General features: G+C 41.3%; 2 protein-coding genes and 2 long non-coding RNA genes across 20 annotated transcripts; all 4 read right to left on the reverse strand.

Annotated features, from left to right (window-relative positions):
- Positions 1-296: 296 nt before the first annotated feature.
- LOC127295405 (uncharacterized) lies at positions 297-2,230 on the reverse strand. Of its 2 annotated transcripts, XR_007847790.2 has the most exons (4): positions 1,896-2,230; positions 1,270-1,818; positions 1,133-1,189; positions 297-585 (listed from the first exon to the last, which is right to left on the reverse strand). It is a non-coding gene; the product is annotated as an uncharacterized lncRNA (long non-coding RNA). The 2 variants fall into 2 exon arrangements; XR_007847791.1 differs by lacking the exons at positions 297-585; positions 1,133-1,189 and having other exon boundaries at positions 1,205-1,818.
- A 4,142-nt stretch (positions 2,231-6,372) lies between these two features.
- On the reverse strand, positions 6,373-10,229 carry LOC127295403 (uncharacterized). Its single transcript, XM_051325338.2, has 2 exons — positions 8,861-10,229; positions 6,373-8,169 (listed from the first exon to the last, which is right to left on the reverse strand). Exon 1 carries the CDS (start codon positions 9,945-9,947, stop codon positions 8,904-8,906), a length of 1,044 nt encoding a protein of 347 aa, XP_051181298.1. The 5' UTR covers positions 9,948-10,229; the 3' UTR covers positions 6,373-8,169; positions 8,861-8,903.
- A 1,815-nt stretch (positions 10,230-12,044) lies between these two features.
- LOC139830573 (uncharacterized) lies at positions 12,045-14,413 on the reverse strand. Its single transcript, XR_011743141.1, has 4 exons — positions 13,627-14,413; positions 13,329-13,402; positions 13,007-13,067; positions 12,045-12,461 (listed from the first exon to the last, which is right to left on the reverse strand). It is a non-coding gene; the product is annotated as an uncharacterized lncRNA (long non-coding RNA).
- A 381-nt stretch (positions 14,414-14,794) lies between these two features.
- Positions 14,795-22,905, reverse strand: LOC127295404 (pescadillo homolog). Of its 16 annotated transcripts, XM_071818976.1 has the most exons (21): positions 22,437-22,905; positions 22,266-22,368; positions 22,056-22,172; positions 21,779-21,910; positions 21,483-21,710; positions 21,285-21,361; positions 20,829-21,004; positions 20,343-20,413; positions 20,069-20,200; positions 18,912-18,998; positions 18,722-18,784; positions 18,381-18,483; positions 18,121-18,220; positions 17,451-17,543; positions 17,316-17,372; positions 17,152-17,209; positions 16,840-16,924; positions 16,629-16,739; positions 16,164-16,259; positions 15,918-16,019; positions 14,795-14,915 (listed from the first exon to the last, which is right to left on the reverse strand). In XM_071818976.1, the coding sequence occupies exons 10-15, from the start codon at positions 18,915-18,917 to the stop codon at positions 17,330-17,332; spliced, it is 408 nt and encodes a 135-aa protein (XP_071675077.1). In that variant the 5' UTR covers positions 18,918-18,998; positions 20,069-20,200; positions 20,343-20,413; positions 20,829-21,004; positions 21,285-21,361; positions 21,483-21,710; positions 21,779-21,910; positions 22,056-22,172; positions 22,266-22,368; positions 22,437-22,905; the 3' UTR covers positions 14,795-14,915; positions 15,918-16,019; positions 16,164-16,259; positions 16,629-16,739; positions 16,840-16,924; positions 17,152-17,209; positions 17,316-17,329. The 16 variants fall into 15 exon arrangements, with proteins under 16 accessions (XP_071675077.1, XP_071675075.1, XP_071675072.1 ...); XM_071818983.1 differs by having other exon boundaries at positions 14,795-16,019; positions 17,451-17,590; XM_071818974.1 differs by having other exon boundaries at positions 14,795-16,019; positions 22,271-22,368; positions 22,442-22,905.
- Positions 22,906-23,506: the final 601 nt, after the last annotated feature.

Here is a 23,506-nt window from a genome sequence, read left to right on the forward strand (position 1 = left end):
GGAAGGCAAAACGGCAAGCTCGGCTCGGCGAGATTCCCGCAACCCGTGGCGAGGCGGGTGGCGGAGGAGGAGGAGTCCGCGAGGACTCTCTCTCTTCTCACTCACTTACTAGGACTAGAACAGTCCATCTTATATACCACTCCATCTTTTTTCCAACTAGCAACGTGGGACTAAACTTCAGCCCCACTAGTGCTGCCACTGATTTTTGGAATGGATCATGTGAGTTTCAGAATTTGATAATGGGCCACGGGCCAAAAAAAACTAGATGATACCCCGCGCGTTGCTGCGGAAATTAGGAAAAATTATATGTATGACATATATTAAAATTTGAAATGAATAAGAATATTGAAATAATAGAGTAATATCGAGTGCGAGGGCAATGAGCAGAGAACCATGTGTGAAAATATCCAAGAGAAATTCCAAAATGGGCCATAAATCCTCTTCTGTACAATTCCCAAATATCCAAGAGAACAAAAGATGTGAGTACAATAACTCGGTAAAGTATTCTTCCATACATAATAGTGTGAGCACAAACCATATCGTCTCTTGAGTCAAATAAACAAAATGCTGTATATTCCGTCTTTCCTACATAATAATAAAATGAATTTCGTGTTACCTCTATAAAATTGTTAATCAAAGCGGTAATGTACTGATATGAACATTAAGATTTCATAGCTGAACCATCAATAAGTAAATTATGAAATTACTTATTCGACACTGAAAAGATTACATATTTCAGAATTCCAAAAGTTTGCAAAAAAGAGGGCAAACAAATAATAGTATAATCACCAAGAAAATATAGTTCCTTAGTCTGATTTGTTTGTTTAAACATTAGTAGTCACATGTTCCCAATTTAGTTTTTGCACCCTCATTCGTTGTATATGAGTAAGAAGTTGCAATGTGAATAAACGGTGTGTTGATCTGAAGTAACTAAGACTCATAAAGAAAATGTTAAGCTTGATCCTGGCTCAAATCTTGCAACACATTAGTTCTATGAAAGAAGATAATTCAAGCGAATTTATGTGTATCATCATCCAAAATCTTTTGTTGATTGCATTTTGTTGTTGAACAAACCATAAGAAGCTTCTTTTCCAAGTTATAATAATTACATAAAGAAAAAAAGAAAGCTCACATAAATGAGCGCCTTTCCACCTCCTCATGTTAGTCTTATTAGGCTGTAGTATGTGTCCTGAAACACAATCAATAAAATAAATCTATCGATTTGCAGATATATAATTTCCTGGTTACAAAGTCTGGAGAAAACCTTACATTGTGCAAACTGTAAACACGAATCTGCTTGCATCTAATCCAATATGGGCAAAGAAGAATCAACCAGACTAAAACGGCTTTATGTGAAAGGGGGAGAAAATCGACCGGCCTGTCTGCAAAACTGAGTCAGGAGTAGGACGTTGGTGCACCACATGGATACATCTGTTATGGAAATTGGGGGTGACTAACATATCAACCCACAATTCGTGAACAGACCGAGACAGGGAGGGTGCAAACCTCGCAGGCCCCATAGGCACTGCCGATTTCTATCGCTCGCCATGGACATCGGCTACTGGTGGTAGGAGTTCATGTAGGCTGTTGTAGGATCGATACGTGCAGCACGCCAACATTGTGTTCCGGTCACACCGGCGGTGACCGGCGGCTCGGCCAAGACGGACGTCGTCCGCGCACGATGCAGCCTAGAAGATGCCCATATACGTGTGTTTTCTTCTCAATCCTCATATCGATGAAGCGAGCACAACTTCATAGAAACGAAGTAGTAACTGCCCTTGCTTGTAAAACGCCCAGTGTTTGGAGACGGCGCGCAATCTGAAGAACTCAAAAACATAAGCCCGATGATATGAAATAACGTTAGGGGAGGCTAGGAATTGAGAACATTCAGCTACCTTCTGAAGAGGCGAGCAGGCCGGTATGCTAGATGACGGCACAATTAGGTATTTAAACGCCAATGCATCTGTGATTCAATTAAATGGAGCAGTTTCTTCCGCACATGCAGGATAATGGATGCCAATGAATACATGAGTACGTTTTATGTATAATTGTGGCCAGGAGATGGTGGGTTGCGGCAGCGGAGGAGATAGTGCTAGCGTCAATTGATGGAGTCATAATCAGCGGGAAGATGAACGGTGAGTGAGTGGAAGCGATACCATGCAGGCAGGAACCTAGCGATCTTCTCGGCTGCATTTTATCTTCTTGATTTAGGTTGTGAAGAAAAGCACAGAGATTGAAGGGAAATGAATGATTGTATTGATTGTGACTGTGGGTATTTATAGGTCCCCAACAGGTGTCAGTTACAAGATTTGCGTCGCTTCTAAAAGGCGTAGCAACTGTTCAATGTACACAGCGTTTGGACAACGCTACAATTCTAACTGCTAGGCAGTTATTCTAATGAAAATGCTAACTGCCTTATTAGCCTAGATATGACGCTAATTTATTTCTAACACTCCCCCTTGGACAAACGATGTCATTGAATCTTCTATGTCCGAAAATCTCCATAGGATCTCTTGAAAACTTGATCTTGATGGATCTTGATCTTGAAAACTTGATCTTGTACAGTATATGTCCTCCAAAATCCTGGGGAAAAAATATAAGGATAATATAGGAATCCGATATATCATTGGTATAATAATTGTATCATTTAAAACCTATATGAGAAATCCGTTGGAGAACTCATAAGGAAAGAGTACAATATATTATTATCGGATGATAAATAGTAAGTTAGTCCTGGGAGATTTCTCCCCCTGAATCTTGCAAATTTCTAAGTCGTCTCATACCAATGCCATGAATGCATTTTTGAAATGCAGCTGCTGGTAAAGACTTAGTGAACAAATCTGCAAGATTGTCACATGATTTTGTTTGCAAAATATCAATTTCTCCATTTTTCTGTAATTCATGAGGAAAGAACAGTTTTGGAGCAATATGTTTTGTGATATTACTTTTAATATATCCCATATGCATTTGAGCAACACATGCAGCATTATCTTCATAGATAATAGTTGGTGATTCTAATGAACCTATGCCGCATGAGGTCTGGATATGATTAATCACTCTGCGAAGCCATACACACTCACGTGAAGCTTCATATAATGCAATTATTTCAGAGTGGTTAGTGGTGGTTGCTACTAAAGTCTGTTTAGTTGACTTCCATGAGATAGCGGTTCCACCATATAAAAATACAAATCCAGTTTGTGATCTAGCATTATGGGGATCAGAAAGATAGCCAGCATCAGTATAGCCAGTCAAAGTCATGTCTTGATTTTTCTGATAGAACAAACCAAGATCTTTAGTACCTTGTAAATACCTGAAGATATTTTTCACTCCAGCCCAATGGCGTTTTGTTGGAGCTGCACTGTGTCTAGCCAGTAAATTTACTGCGAAGGCAATATCTGGCCTAGTACAATTAGCTAGGTACATTAGTGCTCCTATCGCACTAAGGTATGGAAACTCAGGTCCCAATACTTCTTCGTTATCATCCCTAGGTCTAAAAGGATCCTTTTCCATATCAAGGGATCTAACGACCATGGGTGTTTTGGATGGATATGATTTATCCATATTGAATTTTTCCAAAACTTTCTGAATATATGCGGGCTGATAAACGAGTATTCCTGAGGGAAGATGCTCAAGTTGTAAACCTAAGCAGAATTTGGTTTTTCCCAAATCCTTCATCTCAAACTCCGTCATTAAATGATTGCGTGCTACAGATATATCTGTCGCGTTACCAATGATGTTGAGGTCATCAACATAAACTGAGATGATGCAAAATCCTTTTGAGGATTTCTTAATGAAAACGCATGGGCAATCATCATTATTTGAGTATCCTTTTTGAAGAAGGAACTCACTAAGCCGGTTATACCACATTTTACCCGACTGCTTTAAGCCATAGAGTGACTTTTGTAATTTTACACAATACATGTTGCGATTTATATTTGGATTAGGGATTTTAAGTCCATCAGGGACTTTCATATAAATATCCGCATCGAGTGACCCATATAGATATGCGGTCACTACATCCATTAACTGCATTGATAAATTCATTTGTACTGCCAATGATATTAAGTATCGAAACGTAATTCCACTCATTACAGGAGAATATGTATCGTCGTAGTCGATACCGGGTCTCTGCGTAAACCCTTGTGCTACTAGTCTCGCTTTATATCTCACCACCTCATTATTTTCGTTCCTTTTTCGAACGAAAACCCATTTAGCTCCCACAGGGAAGACTTTTTGAGGAGTAGGTATTACTTTAGAGAATACCTCTCTTTTATTAAGCGAGCGCAATTCTGCCTCAATTGCCTCCTTCCATTTAGGCCAATCCGAGCGCTTCAGGCACTCTTTCATAGATTTTGGCTCTGGATCCAGTTGAAGGGCTTTAGCAATTTTAGAGGAGAAATATGTGTCGACAATTGTAGTCTTTCTATTATATGATTCTCCCGAATCGATATAGTTTATGGAAATTTCATTAGTTTCTTCAGGCACCGTGTGATTTCCCATAACAACGGAGTCTGGTTGTTTCGATGTCCCAGCAATAGAATTTGTGTGCACATTTATGCTAGGTTCTTGATGTTGAACATCATCTTGGTGTCTATCAACTTCAGGTTGATTTGCATTTACCGTCATAGATTTTCTTTGTTTCCGCGGTGGCTTTGGAGAAGCCTTTTCCCTTGAGACCAGATTTCTCCCCCTTTTATTTGCAATTGGGAGTTGAGTAGTTTTATTTGGTACCTCTACTCGTTCTGGTGCATTGACTGCAGGGATATATGATTTAGTGACACCTTTGTGATCAGTAAATGCGTCTGGCAAGTTATTTGCAAAGTGTTGCAAATCTATTATTCTCTGAACTTCAGATTCAGATTCTTTAGTACGTGGATCTAAGGATTGGATGCCTGTTACATTCCAATCTATTTCCTGACATTCTTTGTGGTTTGTTTCTCCCCCTAATGCCGGGAAATGATCCTCATCAAAAATTGAATCAGCGTACCGGGCTGTAAACAGGTCCCCTGTTAGGGGTTCTAAATATTTTATAATTGACGGAGATTTATATCCCACATAGATTCCAATTTTTCTATGGGGTCCCATGGAGGTCTGTTTGTGGTGGTGATATCGGTACGTATACAGCGCAACCGAATTTTCGCAGGTGGGAAATACTTGGCTGATTGCCTCGTACTATTTGAAATGGGGAAGTTTCATGATATGCAGTTGGTCTGACTTGTATCAGATCTGCGGCGTGTAAAACCGCATGTCCCCAACAAGAGGTTGGTAAATTGCAATTCTGCAACAATGGTCTAGCAATTAATTTTACTCTTTTGATTAAAGATTCAGCCAATCCATTTTGAGTATGAACATAAGGTACAGAATGTTCTAGATGAATGCCTAAGGCCATACAATAATCATTGAATGCGCGTGAACTGAATTCAGCCGCATTATCCATTCTTATTGTTTTAATCCTGTGTTCAGGATGATTTGCTCTTAATTTGATAATTTGAGATATTAATTTGGCAAAGGCATGGTTACGTGTTGATAATAAACACACATGTGACCATCTAGTAGATGCATCAATTAGCACCATAAAGTACCTAAATGGTCCAGATAAAGGTTGTATTGGACCACATATATCTCCTTGAATTCTTTCAAGAAAATTAAGTGACTCATTTTTAACTTTGAGGTAGGATGGCCTAATAATTAATTTCCCGGTAGCACATGCGGTGCATACAAAATCTGATGACTTGGGAAATCTTTTAATTGGTAAATTATGACCAATAGAATTGCTTATAATTTTTCTCATCATACCTATTCCAGGATGACCAAGGCGATCATGCCAAGTCTTGAATTTATCAAGATTTTGAAAAATTATTTTGTACGCAACATAAGGTACGGGTTTAATGTATGTAAAGTATAATCCGGAAGAAAATGAAGGGAATTTTTCAAGAGTTTGTTCCTCATATCCGTCGCTTTTTGTTAAAAGCAAATATTCTTTCTTATCCATCTTAACAGTTTTAAGATGGAAATCATTTGATCGGATATCTTTGAAACTTATAAGGGTACGTGTTGATTCAGGATACAAGAGCGCATTCTGAATTACAATAGTAGTACCCATAGGGAGTGTGAATGTGGCTCTTCCTGAACCAATTATTGCTTTGTTACTCCCAGTTATAGTCATAACATCTTCCTTTCTCTTAGTAAGAGTTTGGAAGTATTTTGTTTCCCTTAAAATTGTGTTAGTGGTAGCACTATCCACTAAACTTAATTCTTCTTCCATCGGATTTTTTCCCGTAAAATTTCTAAAAATAGAAAGAGAATATTTTAGAATAAATTTATTTTATTCATATATTCATCAAATTACATACATAGTATTTATATTACATATTCGAAATATAAATACATTACAATATTATGTCTGATTCACATAATACAATACATGCAGTCTCAAATATTTTATTCTACTTATTGTTACACAATATATGACACATCGTAGTATTTGAGTAGCTAAGTGACATCAATTGTTTAGGAGATCAATTGAGGTCTCCAAAAACATCTTGGGTGTAGTCCACAAGCATGTCTTCATCGAGGATGATGTTGTCCTTTGGCTTGAATTCTTCAATAGCACTTTGAGAAGGACTAGCTTGAGGGTTGTCTTCAATGGCATTGAAGTGAGCTTCAGCCTTATTTCCATGAACTTGCTTCCCTTTTCCTCCATACTTCATGTATAGATCCACTAGGTGCTTGGGAATACGACATTTGTTTGTACGATGATTCGCACATCCACACCTTTGACAAGTTTGAGAGTTGTCATTTTGATCATTTCTCTTGAAATGACCTTTCCCCTTAAATTGACCATTGGTCTTTTGACCATTGTTTTTCCACTTTCCCTTGAATTTTCGGAAGTTCCTTTTACGGTTTCCAAATTTATTAGTAAAATGAGCATTAGCATGTGCTTCAGGGATCGGCATGGCACCCGTTGGGCGAGCATTGTGATTTTTCATGAGAAGTTCATCATGCTTCTCGGCCTGAAGTAATGTGTATATAAGCTCAGAATACTTCGTGTATTTGTGTTGACGATATTGCTGTTGCAATATCCTCATCGAGGGATGGAAAGTGCATAAGGTTTTCTCGATTAAATCTTCATCTGAAACTTGCTTGTTGCAAAATCTCAGTTTGGAGTTAACTTTATGCACGGCAGAATTATATGCCGCAACGGACTTAAAGTCCTGGAACCTTATGAGAGACCATTCTCTCTCTGCTTCCGGCAACATAACCGCTCTTTGTTGGTCATATCTCTCCTTGAGGGAGTTCCATAAAGCTAGTGGATCCTCCTCCATCAAATATTCATTTTTTAAATCGGGATGGAGGTGGTGCCTTATGAAATGTAATGCCGCATACTTTGCCACATAGGGTATTTCTGGAGCATTTTCGGGGGGTGTGATAATCACGGGACCAAGGCCACGACCATTTAAATTTATTTTCATATCCATGGCCCATGATAGATAGTTACTTCCATCAAGTTGTAGTTCTTGGAATTCTTTTTTACTGATGTCACCCATTTTTCCTGCATGTATGATCATGCATTTAATTAATTTTACTTGATAGTAAAATTTATTTTGGTAAACAACAAATTTGTTCTTGAGGAACAATTTGAAAGCAGATGCTTATAAGCCATATGTGTGTAGATCTTCGAGATAGTCACATATTTTGTTTTGCCTTTTTCTTATCTCATATTTTGTTAACGAGAAATTTTGGAAGAAAATTTAATTTCAAGTGTGAAATAATCTTATTCTACCAAAATACCATGTTATAAAATGCTATAAGCAAATATATTAATAACATGTCATATCATATACTCGTAACATATAATAGATATAAGATCTAACAATGAATGTATTTACATCACAATATACTGCTATTCTGAATGAAGAACAACGTAGGGTCCTAAACAGATTTTTACATAACATCTGATGGACTGATACAGCTACAGATGTAAATATGCAGATTATAATAATGACCAGACTGAAATCACGTAAATACTAAATTTCTGCCTTTTATATTCATGGCACATGGCAGAGGAAAGTGCGCTGTCCTTTTGGTCCAACAGGTGTAGGCTTGGATCAGTATAGAAAGGGAACTGGGAGGAGCGACTTGGGGAAAATATCCCGTCGTCCTCCTCACCTTAGGCTGGTGCCAACGCGGGCGGCAGCCGGGGCGCTACCGCCCGGGGCGGGGCGGGAGAGGGGCTGGAGGCGGGCGGGACGGGAGGGAGGGGCGCCGGCGGGGGCGCCCGGCGGTAGCGCCCGCTCCCGCCCGGCTGGCGCCCGCGTTGGCGGCGGGAGGGAGGCGGGAGAGGGGCGGGAGGCGGGGCGGCGCGATGGCGACGCGGGCGGGAGAGGGGCGGGAGGCGGGGCGGGAGGTAGAAGAAGAGACCTGGTCGGTTTTTTTTCTTTTTTTCTTTTTTTCTTTCCTTCTTTTATTCTTTAAATGTCAGTTTTTATTTTATTTTCTTTCCTTCTTTTATTTTCTTTCCTTTTTTTACTCTTTCAGTTCAAAATACAAACACAAGTACACACTTGTCATATAGGCTATTTAGAAAAACAAGAAACATAATTTGTATTTTTATTAATTATTATGTAATCGGTAACATTTTTAGTTGAATAATTTCTTGCATTATTTTGAATGTCTAAACAAAATCGAGTGAAATAACTTAATGTGGAAAAGAAATGGTGATGTGGAGGAGAGAGAAGTGAGAGTGGGGACTATAGCCCATGCATTGGCACCGTGTGGTGAGAGTGGGGTGAGAGTGGGGTGAGAGTGGGCCAAAAGCTGACGTGGCGGGGCGGGAGCGGGGCGGTGCGTTGGCACCAGCCTTATCCTCTCGACACTTCTTATGGCCAGCGCCTGTTGAAGCTTCAGCGGCGGCTCGATCCCTCCCCTGAGGAGGAGAAGTGGTGGGCGGCCTCGTTGAGGCGGAGCTCCGCGAAGCGGCCGGTGAGGCCGAGATCGTCGGGCGACCAGGTCCCTCTGCGGATGCCGGCGGGGCGGGCCGCCATGGCCGACGCGAAGAGACGGAGCAGCACCCTGGCCTCCGGCGAGGGCGTGGGGAGGGCAAGGGACGGCGCCGACGGCGCGTCCTCGTTCTCCTCCTCCGTTTCTTCTGCCGCTGGGAGGTTGAGGTCGAGGCCCGGTGGGAGCGCGTCCACAGGAGCCACCACCGGTGGGTTGAAGAACTCCGTCATGGGGGCATAGCCTGGCGGAGCGAAGTGCCCCTGCTCCTCGCCTGATGGCGTCGGAGACGGCAGGCACGGCCCATATCCATGGCGCAGGTAGTAGTACATCGGCGGGGACGGTGCCGTGAGTTCCTCGTCGCTGAAGTCGCGCTCGGGATCGTCCACCAGCCACCCTGCGCTCGGCCCGCCCAGCAGCCACTCCATGGGCGGGACATTGAAGGTGGGCGGAGGGGGCAGCAGTTCGTCCGCGTCCGCAGTGATGCTAGAGGCGGATGCCTCATCTTCATGCACGGCATCAACTTCCGCAGCACCTTCCGCAACAACATCCGGCACAACCGCTCTCTCTGGTATGGCCTGGATTTCTTCCCGAGGCACTTCTGCCCTGGTACTAGGTCCTGATGTTCCAGTGAAGTTGCGGTTCTGCACACGGCGATGAACATGGTGGTAGTGCTGCCGATGGTTGTGGCGGCGGCGGAGGCCACCACCAGGCCCGTAGCGACGGCGAGGGGCACCAAGCACTGCCCTGCGGTGGCGGAGGCCACCGTTCATGCTCCGGCGACGGTGTTGGCGGCGGTTGAAGATCCGGCCGAAGTTCCGGCGACGAGCAGCAAGACCGAAGGTCCGGCGACGAGGAAAAATTCCGATGGTCCGGCGGCGATGAAAGGGGCGGTTCTCTCGTGCCACAAAACGAGCGAAAGCGAAAACGAAGGATGGCAGGGAATCCATCCTCTCACCTTTTCTCTGTTTTCTCCTTTAGGCCTACTCGCTAGGGGCAGAGCCAGTGCTGATAACGTGAAGAAAAGCACAGAGATTGAAGGGAAATGAATGATTGTATTGATTGTGACTGTGGGTATTTATAGGTCCCCAACAGGTGTCAGTTACAAGATTTGCGTCGCTTCTAAAAGGCGTAGCAACTGTTCAATGTACACAGCGTTTGGACAACGCTACAATTCTAACTGCTAGGCAGTTATTCTAATGAAAATGCTAACTGCCTTATTAGCCTAGATATGACGCTAATTTATTTCTAACAGGTTGAACCTGGGCTAGCTTGCTTATTCATGGGCTATATATGCTCATGTGTAAAGACGAGGCAGCCCACGTTGAAAAACAGGAACTTCCCTGAACTGCCCATGTAAACAGCCCACGTGCGAAAGAGGATGTCTGTAGGCTCTAGCGAGTGAAACGCGAACACGGCTTGTGAATAAAGGGTGACGTGGCTGCACAAGGAGCTAGCAAAATGGGGTAGTGGGGGGTTGCTATTTAGAGATAAAAGATGCCCAAAAATTCCAGCATGAGCATAACTCATGGGTGTTGTGTATGACATCGAACATGCTGCCACTGATTTTTGGAATGGATCATGTGAGTTTCAGAATTTGATAATGGGCCACGGGTCAAAAAAAATGCCCAAAAATTCCAGCATGAGCATAACTCATGGGTGTTGTGCATGACATCGAACATGGAAACAGACTGGCGTGCGAGCGGGACCTCACCAGTTTGGGAGGCGTCAGTGACGGAATGGAACGCGGCTGCTTAGTCCAACGAGAACGACGGCCACGGCTGGCTTGTCCGACGAGAAGACGGATAAGATGTGGTTGCTTGGGACGGCCACCGGGGATCGCTCGACGAGTAGACTATGTGCGTAGAGCAATCGGCGGTGGATCCATGGACTATGGGAGTTTGGACTGTTCTTAATGCGTGGTTTGGAACATCGAATAACTATTCGTTTTGGCGTGACTAATATGCAAGGCTTGGTTCGTTCATGAGCGCCCCAACTGGATCCAGCTGACAGGATTGGAGATGAAGACTCAGCTAGGTGAAACTTTGGTGAAATAGAGATTGACAGGTCTTTGATTACACTAGACCATGAAAGCGGGCGTTGCCGCGCCCATCCATATTAAAGAAATAATTATATATATATGTCCACTAAAATTTGCACCTTATTAAATTAAATTACAATTTGTCAAACAAGTAGTGGGACATAGTGTGATGACAACACGAGAAAAAAAACTTAGGTCAAAAAAGGTAAAAAAAAGCAAAGAATATGCATATTCTGGTCTCGTTTCATTTCTCAATGACAGGAGCATAGTTCAAAATATATCAGTTCTAAAAAAAGTATCCAGATACAATATCCAGGTGCAATTGAGAACATAGCAGATTCTTAGGTCTTGAGGGAGGCTATGAAATTAGAATAACTGGTACATGCCTTTATGAATAAATAGGACTCAACTGACTTCTTCATACGCACAGACCAACCCCTATCTAAGTAGAACTTGCCATACAATAGTCGAAGGAAGTATTGTACCATAGAAACATACATCTGCGTAAGACAACACAATTATGTATTCATTTAGATGAAAAGATAAATCGTTGAACTGTTGACTGAGTTCTGCAAAGCTTTAATCTAGAAAATTATCCTAGAATTACTCCTGGATCACTAATGAAATATTCACCATGGTCGAAACAAGCCCAAAAGTGCAAACTGGAAAGTACGGTGGATAATCTGTAGAAATAATTATTATGAGGTTATATATTTGCCGTACTTATCAAGTAAGTGTGCTCCAACTGAAGTCAGAACCACTTCAGTTAGCTAATTTTCCATGGTAATGATACATAGCAAAGAACAAATTGCAAGGGATATAGCAAAAGCCATAATCATTGGCGAGGCATATCTTGTAAATAATCCAACTCAATTTTGTAGGTTTACTCCCCTAAATTACCTTCATTTTCCCACGAAATAAACATTCTACACAAGAAAGTATATGGTTATAGAATAACCAAACAAGTATCAGGCAGCTCAAGAAGGATATATATGCATCACAAGCATAAGAGAAATCAGGATACCTTTCCTTGACAGAGGAAGCGAGAGGATTCAGTTTGCATCACATCAGTTCCGGGCAAGCTGACGCTGCCTTATAATAACATAAATGCAAAAAAATTCGTGTTGTGTGACTGGATATCTCCAGGTGTGGTGTGAGAGGTAGGTGACGTCACGTTCTTTGCCTGACGCCAAGTCTGTCCCAGGTCTGCAGAAGTTTCAAGCGGAGACGATGGTTTGCTGTGTTTTTTTGTGAAGTATGTCGAGACTGTTGGAGCAAAAATTTCATCCAAAATAGCTAATTTCAAAGACGCTGAGCTGTTTCCTTCTTCCGCTGTCCTTGTTCTTGTGATTTCATAACATGAAGGTGGAAGCTCCATGGAAGAAATAATAATAAATATCTTGATTTTGCATAAATCCTGATTCTGCAAATGAAACTATGAAAATTCAGATAATGAACCAAAAAAAAACAAAAAGCAACACATGTATGATCTTTCATTGGGCAAAACAATGTGCTTGTAGGATAAAACTAAAAGGCTTGACATTTTCAAAAGGAATCAACAAGTAAAACGAATCAACATTAGATTGTCAGTTTGCGATCCTATTATTCCCGTTTTTCTGATCCATTGCACAATGCTAATGGCACGTCACAACCCGAAATAAATGCTGCTGTATATAATTAATAGCATACGAAGGGATGAATCAACATTAGATTGTCAGTTTGTGGATGAATCATTCCTCTTTCCGTCATCAATTGAACAATGCTAATGGCATGCCTACCAAATGTAAAAATATGAAATAAACAGAGATGATAGGTGGTGTTGAGTGATCTGTTAGAAAATATCAATTGTTACCAGGATATATGCATAATCATGGGTACTGGAATTTGAATTATTAATTGAAATGCTAATGTATGGGAACCAAAACATAGAAAATATTCGAATGACCAACATTAGGTGGTCAAACTTACAGGAGAACAAAATACTATCGTTGGTATTTCTCACCTAGACAACACCATTGTTGATGCCATCCTGCCCGAAAGGAATTCACATGTAAGTCTATCCAGTTGTCTATAAAGTTTCTAGTAGAAACTCACAAAAGTACTACAGAATGCAATTAGTATTAGGAATTCTCTGAAAGATGATTTTAGTTAGGAAGATCCCTCTAAAAAATAGGAAAGTCAATCAATAAATAACAGGCATTTGAAGATTGATGCAATTAGTATTACAAAATGCCAAACAAGATTTAGTTATTTGGGTGTGTGATTGAACAATAAATAAATAAACAATCACCTGATCGCTACTTTAGTATATTACATGGCCTCTTCGCTACCTTAAAAGACTCTTGCATCAACTTTGGTGAGCTGCTGAAAAATAGGAAGACAGTTCACAGCATAGCATGGTTAATAATGAAGTAAAATCACCATTTTTAGGAACCACAACTGTTAGATAGGCAGTATAGTAGTATTTTTCTCTGAACCATGCTCTTGACTCCTGAGCAACTATGAATCATTTACAATGCAAACAAATGCTTTAACACCGACTTGTCACATCTGAATGGTCAGAAAATAAAAAGGAGAGTGTACCACACCTCCAAATGACCAGGAGGCACATTATCCGAACAAAAGTGATTATCCATGACACTGCACCCTTCTGTTCCTCCCCTTGCTACTTGCCAGTCCCCCTCGGAGCCTCGTCGCTTTCTCGGTTGCCTTGCCCACAAAACAACTCGAAGGCTGGCAGTAGATCAGGACATGTGGGGAGATCCGAACAGGCATTGATCTATATTGTTAGGAGGGATTCTTTGCCAAAGATGAAGTTGGCAGCAGAGAATCTAGGGTTCCGACTTCCGACCCTTTCTCTCGGATTCAGAATTAGGACGAAGCATGCGGCAGGGTAGGATTTGGAATGGGCACAGCGGCGGCGAGGGGCAGAAGAGAGGAGCGGTGGCAGAGGTCGCCTCCTGCACCGATCCAGGAAAAGGGTGCCGAGCCTGATTCTGCGAGGAGATTGAACCTGTCCCCTCGCCTTCGGCACTAGACGGATGTTGGAGAGATAAGAAGCAGATGCATGGACTTCTCAGGATGGGCCTGCTCATACACACATCCTGGGCCAGTCTAACGGATCCCATCGTTCATCAGCCTGATTAACCAGAGGGCGCCGAATACGGATTGCGGAGTAGCAGCCGTGTAATTGTATGTTGGCCCTCTTCACAAAAAAAAAAAAATTTGTATGTTGGCCCATTCGACGCGAATCGATAGCGAGACCTGGTTTCAGCGACCTTTCGGTAACGTCGGGACAATCTGAACCGTCAAACAACTGGATCGGACGGCTAATAACAGCAAAACGCTGTGATGACTCCTAGCTAGGTGAGTTTTACTGTTAACTAGATGACCCGGTGCGCCCCGGCGCACAGGCAAATGCAAGATAGTACTATAACCATAAGTTTTATGATGTTGATGTATGTTTAGTTGTCCAAGAATTTAGTAGGTCTTTGAAAGCCCTTATGCCTGTATAGCAATCTTTTTTACTCGGCTGATGTATGTTTAGTTGTTCAACAATTCAATATCTTTGAGAGACCGTAAGCCTGCATAAGCAATCTTTTTAAAATAAAATGAAAACTTTCAAGCAAATATCTACATATAACACATGTACAACACAGGAGCAACATTTGTTGCATCCAACCATTTGTTCATAGCAAAGAGAAATAAATATGCATAAATATCATGTTTTTTTGGGTGCCATCAACACATACAATAAGTATGTAATAAGTGTCATTTCCTTCAATAAGAATATACCAGGATCATCACTAAGAACCAAAGAACAAATGCGCACCAAGATCACTATACATCATTACCGCTGGTTCCTCTGATATTAATCCTATAAAACAAATACAAAAAAAACTACTTAAGAAATCACAAACCTAAGTATTTGAATTGTAGCAACCAGTCCACAAGTGGAGTCATATGCCTGTGCTCAAGCTCCGTGTACCAACAGAACAAAGCAAAATTAAATGTCATGTATTCTTATTTTGGAAAACATGCCTGAAACACATCAAATGAGGTTGCCCAATATAATAGGTACCATTAAATAGTCATAGAAAAAAGTTGTAAGAAACACAATAAAAATCTCTTATCAAATGCTCATGTTGCCTTGATATATTCAGTTGAAAGGTTGTTTAACTGAAAGGTGTCGCCAATATTTTCAATGGCTTCATCAACATAAAGAATTATTTATTTTTAGTAGTTGGCTATGATCAAAACCAGTTGGATCAAAGGAGATAAATCTCCAGGGTGGAAACTCGAAAGCAATGCGAGATTCTATAATCTTGGTGTGGAGACACACACACTACACATAAACGCATGCTGAAAATATATTTTGGGCACATGTATGCATAACTAATGTACGGCTTGTGGTTATACATGTTCTGATTGACTCCAAGTGCTACTCTCAAATATTACAAAAAAAAACATAAGGTGTGATTCCATTCAGGGAAAGGGTTAGTGTTCCATTGCTGGGTCTGTTTCTTTTCTCCAAAACTATCTGAACTGTTTGTAAGGTGCTGAGTGTTTTGCAAGTGACTAAAAATTCAAAAGCAAAGGCATTCAAGCTACTGATGTCCACTCATTTAGCCAACAGGTTAATACATAAGCTAAATTAATTCAAAGAAAACTCTTATATAGTAAGTACAAAGTGAACAACGCCGCTAGCATGCAGCTCCATATCAACTTTGTCATTGTTGCGTTGTGGTGTGGTCAACACGTACTACTCCTGATAAAACCAAATCACTAATGATAATGTGCCTAAAAATAGTATCCCAATTCTCCCAGTAGAATCGCAGCTAGATTACCACAATCTAAATACCAACATCAATTTGCGCACCTTTATCGCATAGAAGCTGTGAAGTTCTGGTCCCACATGCCACCTCCTCTCGCTCCTCTTCTAACTCTTCTTTGATAAAGATTCTAGACCGAGCTTGAGAAGCTGAACCCAAGGGAGCCAAATTAAAATATATTCTTTGATAAAAATAGCATAGCAGGTTTCTAAATCAACAAAGAATATGTGCTTATGTAACAATCTATGCATATGAATCTTCAAAAAGTTATAAGGATGGGACAAAAATATTACTTGCCATGGTCATAACTCTGCATTTGAATGCCATCATAGGGTTCTCAAAAGCTCCATAGTAAGCACGACAACACAGATAACACAAAGTATGTATAGCTGAAAATAAACAAGCAAGATAACTTTGAAAATATATGATATGACATTTTCAGGGAAAATATGGAAATGGCGAAATGAAAATAATAAACATAGAAATTCGGTGATAAAATTGGGCAGTTACAATAATTATAACATGCGTGCTTCAAGCTATTGAAGCCACCACAATCAGCCAGAGTATAAGGGACAGATGGATGGTACCCTCATTCCAACGCATACATGATAATACTATACCTTCCTGGTGCATGCTAACATCTGACTATAATTTACTCTAGATGGATGTGCTGTTGCTTTTATTTCAGAAAAAAATGATTATACACGTGCTGAGTAAAGTATAAACAGTAAAGAGGAAAAGAGCATCCACATGCTTACCTCATAGAATTCCAAGAATGTGAGCATCACATTGAAGTCAACGTGATCAGTTAAAACTTGTTGAAGAGCATGTGGAATTAGCCAGGTGATCTTTTGCCCTTGAACTTTAGCCTACACAATGTAGTCAAATCAAAATATTGAATGTAGACACTCGGTAGTGCAGTGAATAAGAATGGAGAAGGTATGCAGATGACAACTTCACAGAATTTACCTTGGAGTATATGCCCTTGACAGATGTAAATGTCTTTCGTAGGGAATTCGTTCGAGAAATATATGCCTGCCATTCATGGATTAACCTACAATGTACAATTAAAGTATTTCATGGATGCTGCTAAATATATACTTTCTGCAACCTTAAATTCTTCCTCACAAAACCCCTGATATGTCAACAAGCTATAGTGGATGTAAAGGTGGGTGCAAAGACATGATTACTGTACGTAATGAGTGGGAACTTAAATCCCATTTAGGCGTTATAGGCCTCAGGTTGAGGGAGGGGAATTCATCATTACAAAACTGAACATACATGTGGCAATTCTGAATTGGTTGTACTTGCACGCGTTCACCTTCAACAGCAGGAATCGCTGCAGACAAATGCACCATCATTAGGCAATAATCCAGGTCTCTAAGGACATCAATAAAATTTGGATATTTGCACAGAAACAATAAGAAAAACGATGGATAATGTACCCGCAAAACACATGTTATGCATGATTATACTTGACAAATCTCACCAGGAAGATGGACCTTGGCACAAAACAACGATTTCACAATGTTGGCTTTTGCGACAACCAGTAGGACTTCAAAGATGAAGAGGTAAATTACCTTTGGTGGGTACTAATTAGCAAGCTGCTGCAACTGCCATACATACTGCAGGTAAATACACCCGAACAGACTGTATGCGGCTCCCAGAGGCAACTGGTACACACAAAAATGGCCATAGCTAAAACAAGCCGACTATACCACTAAAAAAAGAGTAGACCATTAGGAATAAAGACATACAAAAGGAAGAGAAGTCGGCATATGAAAATACTTGTATGAAGCTGCCATACATATGTAATCAGAGGGTGAGTTCAACTTGCACTTGCCCATTATTATTAGCTACAGAGGGTGAGTTGTATATAAATAAAGATTAAACCCAATTTGTTATTGAAACATAAATTTAAAATGGCCAGCATAATTAGAATCAATTAACGGTAGCTAAAACAAGCCGACTATACCACTAAAAAAAAGAGTAGACCATTAGGAATAAAGACATACAAAAGGAAGAGAAGTCGGCATATGAAAATACTTGTATGAAGCTGCCATACATATGTAATCAGAGGGTGAGTTCAACTTGCACTTGCCCATTACTATTAGCTACAGAGGGTGAGTTGTATATAAATAAAGATTAAACCCAATTTGTTATTGAAACATAAATTAAAATATTATTGTTTACTTAGAACACCTACATAACCATCTGTAATTTAAGAGGGCATGATCCAGCGAAACTCACATGATATAATTTGACACACTTCTGCTGCAGCCAAAGACGAGCTTCAAAGCTTCCAATGCACAAGCAGCAGCATGGCTGGGACGATATTCTTGACAACACCCTGTAATCAGGAATGCACATGTCATGCACTCATACCCTCTTAAATTACACACCACACATGATTAAATGGGTGGCATGTTAAGACGGAGGGACATTATTGAACTCCATTTAATATTCAAATCAAGCGGTTAAAAGGCCAAAGATGGAGCGAGATAAGTCACCGTATATCATCATTTCTTGAAATAATAGATCCATAGAGCAGCGAGCATATCCAGAAAGCAACTCCTGAGAAGGCCAATATGCCATACACGAACATCGCAAAACCTACAGTAGAAGAAATAGCCATCATACATTGTAGTTTAGATAAACCTACTTAAGGCCAATATGGTTTGCTGTTGCTTTACAGTCCACTGCTAGACAGACTGCAATTAATGAAAAATGGTAGCTAACAATCATTTTATACTGCATAGGGTGTGTACAAAACAAGTATTTTTTTTATAAAGCAAAGGGATGAGCATTTTCTTGCCCCCCAAAATTATAGATGTTGGTTTTTTAGTCTCACCTGTAGTGAAGGTACTTCCTCAACCGGAAGTTCAGCACCCAGATCTTCATGAGCCACCATTGCCTATAAACATTTCAAGAAGCTCCACTGAGAACCATTTCTTGAAAGAAATTTTCATGACACAAGCAAACTAAGGAAATTTAGATGTGGGAAGGAGAACTAATAGTATATGCAATGTTTAGGGCCTTACCCCCATCTGAAGCAGTAATTATTGACTGCATGTTTGGAACTGAATCAGCCCTCTAAGTTTTTGGAATGAAATGTATATCATTAGCTCCTGGATATTGAAATAACAAATTAAATTTTGAGTTATCCGCACCATGAAGTAAATAAAATAAGAGAGACAAACAAATTAATAGCATTGCATCAGAAATTGTATAACCTGACTTCGGAATAACCAGAGTTTGTTTAAATATCCTCTCTAAATATGATTGTACTCAATTGCTTGTGGCAGACTAAAACATGGCAGGATAAAAGGAGAAGAATATCCTTTAACTCAACATGTGATGGATGCACAAATGATAGATAGGAATAATAAAGATATGTAAAGGAAATCAACAATGGTGAGTTTTGAAGAAAAATTAAGAAAATACATAATAAGCGGATTCTTCAGAGGCTAAGCAAGAAACCAGCCGGTGGGAGTTCACTTGGGAGTGTGACAAATTAAAAAGCAGATGAACGCACTAAGGAGGTGTGACTAAAAGGAGGAAGAGTAGATTGGGTGATAAACCAAGGAATACATGGAAAAAGATGGCCAAAGCAAGCAGATCAATACTATTATTTACACCTCAGTTCAATGAGAATTATAATCACATAAAAGAGAAAAGTCTACAAGAGAAAGAATCCTAATCGAAGTAAATTACTGGTAAACATGGGACCGCGACTATGGGTGAGGGTCTCAAAGATGCAGCGGCTATTCTCTTCTCCGGCGTTTCTGACGAAGTTCCACGGGTGAAGCAACGGCAGTAAACTGCAGGGGAAGAGAGGCGGTGAATGCCTATGGTGAGGTTGATATCAGCGCTGCAGAACCTCATCGAGAGCTTGAACCTAAACACGGCGATGGGTTATAATTGGTGGGTAATCGCAAAACAAGCAAGCACAGGGTTGCAGCCAAACTAAAAAAAATGAGTACTTCTCGTTCACGAGTACAAATACTATATTATTTGTATCTGTACTAATTCACCTAGAGCACATGTTACATCCTAAAAGCAACAAATAAGATGGCATGCCAAGTGGTATGCATTTGGCGTACATTGCTGAACCTGTTCGTCAATAAAAGCATTGTAAATAGTAGCTCATGCATAGTTGCAAAATCAAAGAAGAGAGGAGATGAGAGAGCTGGTATACCTAGGGAAAGAGATGGCGAGTTTGCTGGCAAGGTCGCCCTTCTCCAGCCGAGAACACCGCACTGCCAAGAGAGCTGCTGCCGTAAGCACACTACAAGGCCCAACCATCTCCTCATTGTGCATCATTGGCATCCTTCACGAATGAGACATCACAGAAATCAATGCCATTTTCAACACCAAACTTGTTACCTACAACAACTCACTGGGTACAAAAACCTGAGATTTGATAGTGCCATAATGTAAGCATTCAAGATTCACAGCTAGTAGGAACTTACACCATTGCACAAGTCCTTTTGCTGATGCCTAAGAATTCATTCCATAAAATTCCACGCACCTCGGTCAATACCTAAAAAGGACAAACATGTCACAAAATCAAATCTCATAAACAAAGGTATGGGCATAGGACTGCATCTCGTATGAGAACACAAGGAAGATCTGAAATCACCTTCTTGAGCTGCATAACATACGGTAGGTTTCAGAAAAACAAAATAGTGGCTTATAAAGTAAAATATACAACTGAAATGAAATTTCAATTATATACACCCCTCTCTAGTAAGTACTCCATGAACAGATACATCATAAACTGAAAGATGTAGCAATTGGCAGCTGATTTACATCACAAGCAAATGTGGGAAGCAAACATATCAATTATACCTACTGAACAATCTGGTATACACAACACGATATCAGGTTTCTAGTGAAAAATCATCTCAAATGAGGGCCACTTGCAAATGAGGGAAGGAAACATATCAATTATGTACCTACTGCAACAATCTAGTATACGCCACTCATCTAGCTGTTGTATTACTTATTTGGCTCAACCACATGCTGTATTACTAATTTTGCTCAGGCACCTCATTGACCATGATAAGCACAACTACATGGTCCAACATTGCTCGATGTATTCCCTTTCAGCTAACTGAAGCCTGAAATGGTCCTGAAAACAAAAAAATAGTTGTACATATTATTTTTCATTGGAGAAACGGCTTCTCTCCACATTATTGTTTTAGCACATCAAATATTTTACTAAAATAGTAGCTGCAAAGAGAAAAAAAAAACTATTAGGAGTTCTTAGCTAATACGCAAAATATCTGAAAACCAAACTGCATTAGAACGAACATAAACCAATCTGATACATGCTACTGGAATTATCAAACTAACTCAAGCAATTGTAAACACCTGACATAATGGAAATGAGTCACTTTACCTTCAGGAACCTGTCTGAGTCACCACAACAACAATAGTTGTGGTATGTGCATTATACAACTCGATCTGCTCAGCCTACACAAACACCCTGAATAACCATTATAAATCAGTCAATGTCTCAATGAGAAGTTGAGAACCAAGATTTATCCATGAATGTCTGCAATTACTAAATGGTACTGTATTGGGATTGGGATTTGGGAAAAACTCACCTTAAAACCAGCCGTTGTTGCTCAACGAGCATGGCCTCGTTCAACCTGCGCCGGCAGTCGATTTTGTTTCAATCCCGTATCCAAACATTTGAGCACCAGGGAGAGACGACCATCCGTTCCGGCCCTGCTCGCTGTAGCCCCGTTCACCACTTCACCTTTTCTCTGAAAAAAAGGTCCAGCTCATCCTACTGGCCACTCTCCAAAAGTCCTCAATGCTCCATACAACCACTGCATGTCAACAAAATGAAATCAAGACTAATGTCATGATAAAGCTTTCCGAAAAAAAGATCACGAACCATGAATCTCCCATGGCTGCAGATCCTCCTCTTGGCTAGCACCGCCCCAAGCCCCTCCTCCACGCAGCGCCGCCACCAGAGCCAGCTCCATACAATTGCAATCAACGGACACACAACAAAGAATACCTTGCACTGCAATACATGATGTCAACATGAAGTGAGAAGCGGTCCATATTGGCATATTAATGATTTTGGCATCTTGATAATCACACGCTTGTCTGGGGTAGCTGCAAATTATCACAACTGAAAAAAGATATAAACCAATCAACAAACTTACACCTATGCGCTATTACACATGAACTAATCCACCAAAAATCAAGACCAACCGGGTGTAGGATCATCTAATACTGACTTGTTGCACAACCATTCTTTTGCTGGTGTGCTGCTTCTTTTCCTGCATACAAATAACAAACGGGAAGGTTGATTAAAGGTGGATTGAGAACAAGAGAGGAAAAAGAGAATACACCCAGAACATGAGAAACCCAACCTCACCAGTTTCACCTTTTCTTCCCAGTTGATCTTCCTCGCCGACGAACCAGACCGGCTTCACATGGCTTCTCCGGGTCCACTCGCACCCCCTTCTCCATTCCCTACGGCCAGAAGAAACGAGTGAGAGAAGAGTTGGAGAGGAGGAGACGGAGAGGAGGGAGAAACAAACCTCACCAACAGAGGAGAGCGGCGAGGAAGCAGGGATCCGCTCATGGCGGACTCGCCGGCGCGCTCGCAACGGCTAACCCTAGCCCGCCATCTCGTCAAGCTCGTCGGCCGTGGTCACACAGCCGGTCTCTCACGCCACCTCCCGTGGAGGCGCTCGTCGACGGGCACTGGCCACCGCTGCCGGTCTCCCCCGCGCCGCCTTCTCTTCAAATCTTCATATTTTCTCCTCCCTGGAAGAACCACCTTCAATCCCAACGGATCTGGTGCATGTGCCTCCTCCGGTCGTCCTAACCAACGAGCAAGCACGGGGTTGTGGTAGGAGGCGGCGGATTGGGCAGGAGGCGGTGGATTGGGCAGTAGGGGCAGATTGTGGAGGAGGCACCAGATTGGGGGAGAAAGAGGGGACGCGGGGATTGGGGACGAGAGGAGGACTGGGATTGGGGCTGGCTTACGGGAGGGGATTGGTTGGTGTGCAGATCTCTCACCGCAAGGAAACCTGCTACGCCCCCGAGCTGCCTCCGCTCTCTCTGTCTGGAGGCCCGCATGCGGTCTGGCCCAGCTGTCATGCACGTAGCAGCAGAAGCAGACAGTAAATAAAAATTTACAACATCCAACGGCTGTGGTAGAAAGCGGGAGGAGATTTTACTGTTCTGGTGAAAACGTGTGCTCCAGATTTGTTTGCCCCTTTCAGAGCCTCCTGGAGACGAGTAGCGTAGCATCATTTATAGGAGTAACTAATGTCGTACCCCCCCGCAAAAAAAAAAAACTAATGTCGTACCCGTCAGAGTGCCGTTGGGCCGACATGACCGACGGTCCAGGACGATGGCACTGGTCTAGGACGTGGTCCACCATCTGTACCGCCAATATTGATAGGAATGGATCGTACTTAATATGGAGCCTTTAATATAGTAGTTATTATACAGTGTACAGATGGTAGGCCATAGTACACTGTATAATAACTACTATATTAAAGGGTAAGAAACTTCTTTTTTCTCAGAATTTTGGGGCTCTTTAAGAATTAGCATGGTTGCAACACGGTGTGTATTTTGACTGCTTTGATTTCCGGTGGTG

Source organism: Lolium perenne, chromosome 4 (genome assembly GCF_019359855.2).
Source record: "Lolium perenne isolate Kyuss_39 chromosome 4, Kyuss_2.0, whole genome shotgun sequence".
NCBI classification, from domain to species: domain Eukaryota; kingdom Viridiplantae; phylum Streptophyta; class Magnoliopsida; order Poales; family Poaceae; genus Lolium; species Lolium perenne.

Bases quoted from the DNA above. Each gene is read 5' to 3' on its own strand.
- LOC127295403 (XM_051325338.2), bottom strand. From the start codon at position 9,947: ATGGATTCCCTGCCATCCTTCGTTTTCGCTTTCGCTCGTTTTGTGGCA.
- LOC127295404 (XM_071818974.1), bottom strand. The intron at 18,221-18,380 runs GTGACTTATCTC...TCCTGATTACAG, and splicing joins TCAAGAAATGATGATATACG to GGTGTTGTCAAGAATATCGT. The intron at 17,544-18,120 runs GTGAGTTTCGCT...TGTGTGTACCAG, and splicing joins AGTGTGTCAAATTATATCAT to TTGCCTCTGGGAGCCGCATA.